The 11983-nt window shown below is 39.5% G+C and overlaps 1 protein-coding gene across 1 annotated transcript; it reads right to left on the bottom strand.

Annotated features, from left to right (window-relative positions):
- Nucleotides 1–8306: 8306 nt before the first annotated feature.
- On the bottom strand, nt 8307–9230 carry LOC146853742 (olfactory receptor 5A2-like). The gene has a single exon (XM_085650856.1). It carries the CDS (start codon nt 9225–9227, stop codon nt 8307–8309), a length of 921 nt encoding a protein of 306 aa, XP_085506982.1. The 5' UTR covers nt 9228–9230.
- Between the last annotated feature and the right edge of the window lie 2753 nt (nt 9231–11983).

Here is an 11983-nt window from a genome sequence, read left to right as displayed (position 1 = left end):
CCCTTACCAGACTCACCTCTGTGGGTTATCCTAGAACACTCTTATCTAACCCCCTTCTCCTTTCAAGAATATGTATCATTTACTCGAAAACCTCAGAAGTTATCAACTTCCATTGTCAAACATACAAATGAATTAATAGATGCCTACTTATTAGATAGTTCCACTGACATTAATTCACTCTTACAATCCTCCATATGGCATAGCAACAGGCTAATGATTAATGGTAAACCTATTTATTGGAAGTCATGGAGACAGTAGGGTCTTCCCTGGCTCCATCAGCTAATTCAAAAACAACAATTGATGGACAGAATGCAGAACAATGTCATACATTCACCCCAGTACAGAGATCTGGGCATAAATCCATCGTTTTTTTGCTCACCATGCCTTTCCAGTTTGAACCCAGCCATATGCAAATCAGTCTTGACCCTGTACCTCATGGGAACAGTCCAGCCCGAACTGCCAAGCCAGGTCCTCCCTGGACTGGAAACAAGCATCCTTGGACCAGTTTCGGTTTTTCACCCCTCTTCAGCCAGGATAGCTTGTTTCCAGTGGCATGGAGAGCACGGGACCCACGTCTGGGCATACCCTTCCCACTCAGGGTGACAAATGCAAAAACAACAATTGAGGGACAGAATGCAGAACATAAGCTAATTCAACACAATGTAATTGTACCTTTTCACCAAGCGAGAATTATTTGTGGTTTTCCCGTCTCTTTTTCAAATAAGTATCAGTTGTTGCATGATGCTTTGAATTTGGCTGTTAATCAATCGTTTTCATCTTCAGACCCCCCATTACTACCTCTAGCATTACCTATAACTTTCTGATTTTGGATCCCTAAGCTTCAAAAATGTATACATATTTACATAAATTGACCCCTCCAGAGATAAAACTAAAGTAGAAGTGGATTGGGAACGAGATTTAAATGTTAATTGGTTCACTCAAATATGAAACAAAATTTGGCTTAAGATCGGGAAAACTTCTAGAGGAGCTAACACCACTCAGAAACTTTTCTCTATTTACAATAGATTGCTTCTCTCCCCCACTTTTCTCCATAAAATAAACACTGAATTGCCCGATATTTACTGGTCATGCTCCTCTATGGTTGCAGACTTAATGTACTTACTTTTCACTTGCCCATTTATTCACAGCTTCTGGGAAAAAATTAGGAAACAAATTACCCTAATCTTTCGTCATGTGGTGCCCTTCACTTTGGGGCTCCCTTTCTGAAGATTGGTCTCAGTATACTTTAAACATGCATGTTTTAGATTTGCTTTTGGGAGTAGCATTTCAACAAATTACCAAACATTGGAAGAATTTGTCTGATCTCTCCTTTCAGGCCTGGTGGTATGCTGAATGTCACAATCACAGACTAGACACGGTTTCTGTATATCCTTTGTCTCTAGCTTTGAAACATTTAAGCATATGGTCTCCAGTTACGACTTTCATCGATTGCCATGCTAAGCTTTCTCATACATGTAATGTTTTACAACAAGAGGTTTCAAAGCCTCCTTGCCATTCCCTTTTCTCTCTAGTTGTATTACTATTTGTATAGTTACAATAGAATTTTATTGAAAAGTTTTAGATGAATGACCAGAATTGTTTCATTTTTTCATTTATTTTTTCTCTATTGTAAAAACAACCACTCATTCATATATTATTATAATATTTGTTATTATATGTTTGTAGTTCAGTGCACATGTATCTTTATTATATTTCCTTTCCTCTCCCCCCTCCCCTTTTATTTCAATCAACTTTACTCTTTTCAAACTAAAGGAACACAGCTGTCTACTATGTGTTTTCTGTGTTATGTGAGCATTCAATGCTCTTTTGGTCATACAAATACATTCCCAGAATGTTTTAGTAAAACCTGTGATGTGTGATGCTTGACAGAGCAGCCACAACCACCAGGAATAGCTTTCTTTTAAAATGTAGACTCTCTGGGCACGATTCACAGAACTAATTTAAGACAAAATCCTAAATTTACTACCATTTTGGTATTCACAGAAGGCACTTAGTCATTTTGGTACTCACAGAAGGCACTTACTCACCAAAATGAGTAAGAACCTTCTCTTAATACCAAAATGACTAAGTGCCTTCTGTGAATACCAAAATGGTAGTAAGTTTAGGATTTTGCCTTAAGTTAGTTCTGTGAATTGGGCCCTGTGTTTTCCATGTTCACTGATTTTAACAGATAAATACAGAAAACAATGTGTTTCTTCTTTATATTTGTTTTTTTGAATAGAAAAATACAGAAAATCGGGCTTGTTATGATTGACTCACCATGCTGTTGTCAGGCCAACAAGTGACCAGCTAGATGGCATGGGGGGTTAATGAACAGAATGAGATTTCCATACATACAGGAATATGTTAACATAAATGTGTAGTATCATGCTAATAGCTACCTGTGTGTGTAGTGTTTTTTTTTTATATTTGGCTTCTAAAGTTGCTAAAACAAGACAAGCATTTAAGTATGAATGCATGTTTATAAATTAAAGAAAAGTAGAAATGTACCATATTACGACTTCATTTGTTCTAATATTACATATTACACATGGATAAACACCAATAGGATATCCCAAAAATAAATATGAATAAATATAAAGGTACATGGTAAAAAAGTAAATACTATAAAACCAGGAACCCTATTTGTAATGCAAAATAGATTTAAAACCATAGAAGAAAACAACTATTTTAAAATAGCAAAATCGAACAAATCTGTTTAAAGGAATAACAATATAGTATCTGAAATCACATTACTCAGCACTACCCCACAGATGCACATCATTCAATTCTCATCCGTGTTGTCCTTTGGGTACCTCAATTGATAGTACAAATATAACTTACATATGAGACATTACCGCCATCACAATAAGTGAGGCCTAGGAAACATTCACTCTTAGTGGAACAATGTGCAACAGAACTCTAAAGAAAAGAAACATCTGTACATGGGGAAGTGATATTACATTTCATAACATAGGTTACAAATTTGCTGATGTATGAATCCTCTTTGTGCAGAGTGACACAGAAATGGAAAGAAGACTTTGTCCTGAAAGATGGCTGAAAGCACATTTTCCATTCTGTGTTTGAGGCCTCCATTGACTAACCTTAGCATAAGCAAAACGTTCGCCACTGGACATCATCATGTTGACTGCATGTCATTTTTAGGTCTCGCGAGCCAAAGGCTCGAAGAGACATTTTATATCTGGGCTTTTTGAAAGTGCTGCCGTAGCCTAAAGCTACAGTACATGTGCCCGGGCGCGCGCGCCGCGCTTACTTTCACTTTCGCGGCCGCTTTGATCGCGATCGCGATCACTTTCAATTTCGCGGCCACACGGCCGCTTTGCTGCGCAGACCCAGCCTCTTCTGCCGGCACACCCACAACTGGCAACATTACTAGCGCTTGTTTCCTCGCCCTTTCATGTTGACATCTTCCACGCTGCTCTGACTTGAGGCAGTTCCTAGAGTGGCTGCACTAGCTCCTGGATGCGCGTGCCCGACGGTCCATGCAGTGCGCGTGGTGACAGATTTTATATGCAAAATTACCGCAGGCCGTCGATCTTGTCCGCATTGGCACCCGACTACACCCGCCTGCCTCGTTTATCTCGCCTGTTTACCAGTGCATAAGCACATAAAAAGATCAAGTGGGTATTTTACAATCATCCCAAAAAGACCACCACCCACTTTTTTTTATTGGCCTGTACCTTTCTTTTGATGTTCAACATCGATTTTATTTATATTGTTTCTCTCCTAGGTTAAGTACAAGCAACGAAGGCTCGGTGATTCCGGTCTCTGACACACTCTGCACTGAAGGGGTAAAGACAGCGCTTCATCTTTAAATATGACAGTTAAAATGAATGCTTCAGAATAACGTGTGATTTACAGCAACTGCACTTTTAAACAGCCATTTGCTTGTTTATTACTACAATGCAAAGGCCAGATTTGAGTTTATCACAGTGCACCAAAATGTACACGATGAAAACACTGTCAGAGATTGCACATAATCACTTTCCATGGGAAAACAACTCTTAATAGTTCTAGCTCTCTTAAATGTGATTTTACCATAGGGCACATATTCAACCCCTTGCGTCCAGGTTGTGGTTGAATGCCTCTTGTTAAAACAAGTACACATGAAAAAATACCATGGCATAAACCACAGGGAGATCATGTTATTTTTCATACCAGCTTTCTCCCTTTGTCACTCTTTCGCTGTCTTTTTCTTCCTTCTTTCTCCCTTTTCTACCTTCCTCTTTCTTGTTCTGGATCTAATCATGAACAAGCATTGGCATAGCCACTATGTCTCGCCTTTGGGACCTTATAAGTGTTTAGCCATGCAACAGTTGTTGTTGCACCGAGGATATTGTGCGGCATAACTAAATACTTATAAGGTCCCAAAAGCGAGACCTATTGGCTATGCCAATGCTTGTTATGTTATTGTGTTAATGCTATTATACATTTAATTAAAAATAACGATTACATGAGATGCATGGCACTTGGCAGTGCTGCAGTCTGGCTTATGCCCCAAATTTCAGGTTGGAAGGTTAAAATGAGCTCGATCCATTTCTGGTGCAGATGAATGCATGAATGAGCATGGGGATACTCGCTTCATTCCATTCAGCCAATGGACCCAATCCAGATGGGAGAGTCTCGCTTTCAGAAGCAAAACATTTCTTTGTTTTGTCTGTCTTCTAGTTTAAATTGGCTCTGTTTCTGTAGAAGTCACTGGGGGATATATTTTCTCATGATTATTATTTTTTTAATCTCGAACTTTCGTCCTCTAAAATGTTGGCATGTTAGTCATTGTTCTTTGCAGTTTGATGGAGTATGTCAAGCAGTGTTCTGTTGACTCCTTCTACTGAGGCGCCCCCTTGTGGATGGCAAAGCACACTCGCATACTATTGGACTATGAAGATTCAACTATAGTGCTACTAAAATGTCAAAGAAAAAATACTGACTACCAAAACATTATGAAGATATGTGTATAGTAGCATTACAATCCCGGTTATTCCAACCATGTACACAATGGCCACTCAAGGCTAGCGTCATTTAGAAAATATTTTCTGCGTTCTTTCGAACTACACAGTATAGCAAACTATGCATTGATGTTCTTGGTTTGTTTCCATATATTTACATTATATTTTGATTTGCATTGAACAAGAACTCTATGCTTCCAGTTTATTACTCACACAAATCACTGTGTTGCCTTATTTGCATAGAAGGAATGGTTTCCGAGTGATGCAATTTTTTGTATAATAATTCCCCAACCCTGGTACGTGTTAGGGCCCATGGCATCATTTTTTCTTGCGTTTGTCAGCTTTGTTAACCCCAAATCTCGGCTCTGATCATGCAGAGCATGCCATGCGTGCTTTCTGTATTTCCATGTTAACACCGGTGTGTTGTGACCTTTTTGGGCTACCTGTGTCTTCGCACACAATGTATCTTGGCTCAGGCTCTCTTTAGCATCTGTGGCTTTGTGTCCTCATATTTAATTTGGTCAGGGGGCCATGCCTGGTTCTAGGCATTCAGCACATCACCTCTTCTGGGGTAAGATATTCAGGCTTGCCTCAGTTCGTCTTTTGTCAGAATTCGGGTCATTTCTTTGTTCATTATGTGACGATGTGTGTGAGTTCTGAAGATGTTTTCTTACCAGTATACAGCTCTTAGATGGTTTTAAAAATGAGACAGATTACTGAGGAATTTGGTCATAGGTCTCACTCTTCTTTAACTATTTCGGTCTATGTTTCTTTGGAGGGGAAAGGTTTCGCTCTTCTGCACAAGGCATCTGGATTCAAGTTTGTCCTAGCTCGATCTTTGTTTTAGAGTTTTATATAGCGCGAACTAGACCCGAGAAATCGGGTACCGGGGCGCTTTACATGAGCACCAGTTTCTTTACATATGGACACATTAATTTTAGTTAGGCACAAGTCATTCTTGCATTTTTGCTTTTTTCATCATGTAGGTCAATCGGTTTTGGTCAGTTTGTACCTTAAATTTGGATCCACACTGGCAGCCTTGGAGCTTTTCTGTTATTGCCAGTTTCAGTGTCATACACCCAGGTTTGGTGGTTGGATAGATCTTTTCATGGACAGACAATCCTCAGTTGTCAATAGCCCCTGACTGTGTTTTTTCTGTCTTGGACTTACCTTGCCCTGATAGACTGGCATCAACATATAATTCTGAAGGTAACTGCGGGTACCCCTTGGTAAGCACTTAGGCATTTGTGAGTTTCTTCTAGAGCAGGTCAAAGCCTAAATGCTTTAACTTTCCATCTGATCTCAAGCAGGAAGCAGGTGATGTGTTGGACCATGTCTCTGGCTTCTTCTCAGATTTTAAATCTTTCCCTGTTGGCAGGTGCCCTTTAGCGAGTTCAGCCTGTGGTTGTACAGAGTGTGGGAAATCCATGATGAAATCTGTGGCTATGGTCTCTTTTACAAAGGTTTGATAGCAGTGCCTTTTGCTAGTGTGATGTGCTCAACGTGTTTCAACCTGCTCCTGCGGAACTGTCACTTTTCTGTTTGTCCAATGAAAGTTTGAGCCCCATGCCTTCAATGTTTACAGAACTATCAGAATTCAGTTGTGTGCCCTTGTCTGCCGAATACAGCGATCTCATCAATGCACATTAATTATTTTTAGTTGATAATGTCTACCTCCGAGATCTTACAGTGTATTTCATTACTCACTGTACGATAACTGCGGCACGGAGTATTCTTTTGCAATATTGTTAAATAAGTCGAAAAAAATTCCTTTGTTTTGTTGGTTCATTGGATCTAATACGAACCACTATATCATCAGATGATGTTTAGACAATCTATGTATTAGCTGCTCTGGGTGATGTGTACTGGCTGCTCACATTTCTACTCTTTTGTTGGTGATAATCTACGTATTAATGGATACCTGAGAACAACAATCTGGCAGATGTGTACACTTCTTGCTTCTCTGATTATTCTAGCTGAAAGTAAACCACCTGTGTGCTCTTGCACATCATCAGTGAATGCCAATCCGTAGGATGGCTCTCGGAATGGCAGGCTGCAGGCAGATGCACAGGTGCCCGCATTGGCTTCCATCCCGCTCAGAGATGGATAAGACATCAGCTACCTGCAGAAGCGTCTATCTCAACTTCTCCTTCGCCCATCATAATAAGAGGGACTCTCCAATGTGCAGATTATTGGGATCCAGTTTAGCAGTGCCCTGTTAAACACTAACACTTGGGAGTCGATGGAGAGCAAGAAGAATTCGACAATGTTCTTTCCCCATTCAGAATGATGTCATAGTCTTTGATGATGGCCAATGGAACTTGAATGGTTCATCTTTGTCTTTCTTTGGTCGATAAATAGGTTCATTTTACCCAAGGCTCCTGCCGCCTTTGGGTCTCAATGGTGAACAGTTGTGACTGATCTCATTTGAGCAAGAATCCCTCCCCAAACCATCTTATAACTTATCACAGGGAGCTTCTTAATTTTCAAAATGGAGAGTATGTCACCTCATAACAGTTTAATTTCATTTTACGAAACTAGTTGATATGAAAAATGGATCAACTCCCTGGAACTACGCATTAAACGTCAATTCGAACTATTCTGTATCAAGATCATCTTTTGCTATGCAGGCATCCTGATATTCAGACTCTCGCATTTACCAATTCTTCTGTTGAACAACCATATACCTGCATCCTAAATTTGCTATTTTAGTTATATTCTTCAACTAGAGCCTTTCTTATATCTGTTATATCAATCTATTTTCCAGAAATTAAATTGCCCATACCCATAGTGAAGTAGATATTTATGAAATTTGAATGCATTGCACAAATAATTGTCTAGTGAATTTACTGACTCCTATTGCATTATATTTTATTTAAGAAATGTTTCCTTCCTTTTCTAGTTTGTATTTAATTTATTTTGGGTGTTAAATAAAAATTTAAATCAAGTTTATTTCCTATTCCACCACCTTACTTTAATTAAAATATATTTTTTAATTTCTTTCTAAAAACGTAGCCTACACCTTTGGAAGTGAAATCTTCTACAGTTTAAATCTTAGAAGGTTTGGAACGTTGCCAATCCATTGCTGTACTGCCACACAAAACCTGCATTACTTCTGTAGGAAATGTAATATTTATGTAGGTTTAGCAGTTGTTTGCCTAAAAGTAGCCTAGAAGTCTCCATTGCTCAGCATATCTATGAATAATAATGTTTGATTACTTTTGGCAAACATACACATCATATCTGTTTCTCAAAATGTAGTTATAATGATCTACAAAATTAAAAATATAATCCATGGTGAATTCAGTTGTGAGGTAACTTCTCTGCCATGGGACCTCAACCACTCCCTAGAGTTCTTTTCAGAGCTGCCTTTATTTCTTGGTTCCTCAGTGCATAAATCATGGGGTTCACAAGAGGGGTGATGACAGTATAGATCACCGACAATAGGCGACCTTCCGACATGGCATAACTGGATACAGGACGGAAGTAGGTAAAGAACATGGTTCCATAATAGAAAGTGACCACTGTGAGGTGGGATGTGCAGGTGGAAAAGGCCTTGGATCTACCTGTTATGGAATTGATTCTCAATATTGCAGCAATTATATAGATATAAGAAATAATAGTTATGAGAAAAGATCCTAGCCCCATGATTCCACCAGAGATAAAAACAAGCACAACATTTATAAAGGGGTCATTACAAGACAGTTTGAAGATTTGGGGAACATCACAGAAAAAGTGATTAATTATTCTGGGGCCACAAAATGATAATCGGCATGTGGCGATTGTGTGCATCAATGAATAGAGAAAACCACCTGCCCAGGAACCAGTGACCATCTGACTACACAGCCTTTCAGTCATGATGGCTGCATACCTCAAAGGGTGACAGATGGCAACATGCCGGTCATAAGCCATAACACTCAGAAGAAGACATTCTGAGCAGGCCAAAAAAATGAAGAAGGCGAATTGAGCAATGCAACCAGAAAAGGATATGGTCTTTTTGTCCAATAGGAGGTTCATGAGCATCTTGGGGACAGTGATTGATGAGCTGCATATGTCCATTAAGGAGAGATGAATCAGGAAGAAATACATGGGAATGTGCAGCTGCGCATCTACCCAGATAAGGGTAATAATGATGAGGTTTCCAAACATGGTGGCCATGTAGATCAGTAGCAATGCCCAGAAAAGGGGAATCTGAAGTGCAGGCAGGTCTGATATTCCCAAAAGGATGAAGTCATTCCCACCTGTATTATTCTTCATTAAAGCAACTCAAGTAAGGTTCCTTTGTGTGGAAAACGATTTAAAAGATGCATTCAAAACACAAATTGATACTTTGAAGAGACATTATTTTATGTTGAACTTAGACTCAGATTGCAGTTCCTTGCTGTGTCAATAATCCACTAAAATGAAACTGGAGTAAGCGAATAACTTGCCAATGTCAAAGGATTGTATTTCTTTTGCAATGGACGTGAACAAGCTCCTCCTGCAAGAGAAAGAGCGAACTTATGGAACACAAAATGTATAAACCAGTACTGGTCCATCGTCATGTGACTGTTCACAAGGAAAGAGGTTCATTGTAGTAAAATGTTAAATAGGTTTCAGGACTCACATCCTCCATTGTCAAAGTAAAACGCTTTGGAGTTTCCTTCAAATAGTATACTTTTTTATGCCATGGATATTCCTGCCTCACCACACAAAATTACAAACAGCTAAGCCTTCTATTGAACAGGATATGAACAGGGCACCTAACCCCAAAAAATAATTTTGGAGGAAGGTCTGCACATATCCATATAAAGATTAAATAGACACAACCACAATACATATAAATAAAAACATTGACCTACTTTCCCCAGACCAAGATTTAATACATCTGCAAACACTTTTTGTAGAACTGTCGGTGAACACAATAAACCAGTGCATTGGCAGTGCATTGCATTGGCCATGAACAAATCCATGAGAGACAGAAAATGCAGAGCCAACGGTCAAACCATGCCCCCAAATAAAAACATGAACAGTCAATGCCTGTGCCAGAAAGAGGCATTACCTTGGGAAAATGAAGATCCAGGCACAGCCACAACTGATGAATCATCTTAACCTCCATGAAGTGATTTACCAGGTCCTATACACCCATGAAATCTTCTATAGAGTCCAAGAGAAAAGTAAGATCCACATGAAAGCACAGCACATCTCTGCATTTACCATCTTCAACTCATGCAGAACACCTGCTCTCCATTCATAAAGACCAGAATGGAGGGAGGCAAACTTACCAATTAATCAAAACGCTCATATTGCCACAGACTGAAAGCTAAAATATATTCTGAGAACTATAGCAAACCCCTAGTTCTGAACATGGCCTGGAAAGCCAGGAACAGTGACAAGTTCTCTCTAGCAATAGACCTGAGAGGCCACTCTGCGTAAACACTGCACAAAGCTATAACCACAACCTCCCAATACATAGACCAATGAGATGTAAAAGCAAAACACCACATCCACACAAAGTAACACCAGTGACACAAGCTACACATATAATGAATAATAAACTGCCCCCACTAAGACTACCAGGACCGGGCAAGTGGTAGCAAATAATATGCTAAAGTTTGTCTCTAGATAAATGCTAATCCTTGTAGGTTTATAAGTACATGACAAGATGGTGTACACCTTTGGTGAAAAGCATCAAGCCTTTGAGAAATAGAAATATAAGAAGTGCAGGCTCTTCTGTGTACAGCTGCATCAAAGCAGAACTAAGCTCTAATACCTACAGATGAGAATGACAGTGAGAAACGTACAATGACATGATGGAATAAGATGTCTAATATCCACTCTCACTGGGCAACCATTCTACTAGTTATTTTTTTCTTCTTATATGTCTAGATGGTAAATGTGCACTATGCCCTCTTTAAAAGATAGTACAACTTTTTCAGATAATGGTTGGCAAATGTTTCTTTATTTTAATTCTTTTTTCTTCTTTTGCTAAGAATATCTTCTGATGACTGTTTGAAGGAATATTTAATAATTTTGCAGTTGTGGGAGAGATTAGGGTAGTTTCAGGTAGCTTCTTAGGTACCCACTTGCCCTTCAACCTTACCATCCATCTCAAGTTTCCCGACACCATAACAAGTTAAAGCCATGGGGGAATATATTTTGATGCCTAGGTTCTGGCTTGCTTACCTTTTTTAAAATATATTTTCATTAAAGTATTTCATTGTAAACGCAAGGGGAGAGTATTACAATGCAAGTAGTTCATTTACTTCAAGACAAAAACAAAGGAAGAGACCCATAATCATATTATATTAGTCAGTTTACAAGACAACGTCGAGTAGTATAACAAGTAAAGTGCAAGGCATATTAGTAAATATCACACATCGCAACATTAATACACATTCAATCAATTCAGGCCTCTATCTCCGATGATCTATTTAGAACAACAACTTGTCAACCCATAAAGAAATTCTGAAATGTCATATATATTAATGACTCGTTAAAGTGCATAATTCTATCTAAACATCTAACCAAAGGCAATGCAAATATAGGGCCTAAAGTACAAAGACATTTTCCCATAGACACAGAGGTGGCGATTCCGATCCGTTAAAAAAAATTACCGAACGACTCGTATCCGTATTTTTTTTACGTACGAATCGTAAAAGTGCCGTCCCACCGGTTAAGTACGATTCGTACGTGAAAAATACATACGAATCGCTTCGGGAAAAGTCTACGAGACGTCCCCGGACAGTTTTACATACAAATCGTAAAACTGAATTCCGAGCGCGCAAGTACGATCCGTACCACCCGTCCGAAAACACAAGCACATGGAAAAGGCCCCGTACGGAGCGAACGCCCTACCACTCGTATCCGGGTAAACTTGTGCCTGGGACACGAGTCGTACAGCCCCCCCCTCCCCTCCCCATATGTCAGCACTGTACCCCCCCATGTCTGCACTCTACCCCAGCCCCGTACGTGTACGCACCGTACCCCACCACCGTACCCCAGCCCCGTACATGTACGCACCATACCCCACC

Source organism: Triturus cristatus, chromosome 4_1, assembly GCF_964204655.1.
Source record: "Triturus cristatus chromosome 4_1, aTriCri1.1, whole genome shotgun sequence".
NCBI classification, from domain to species: Eukaryota; Metazoa; Chordata; class Amphibia; order Caudata; family Salamandridae; genus Triturus; species Triturus cristatus.
This window is presented reverse-complemented; position numbering and strand designations above follow the sequence as displayed.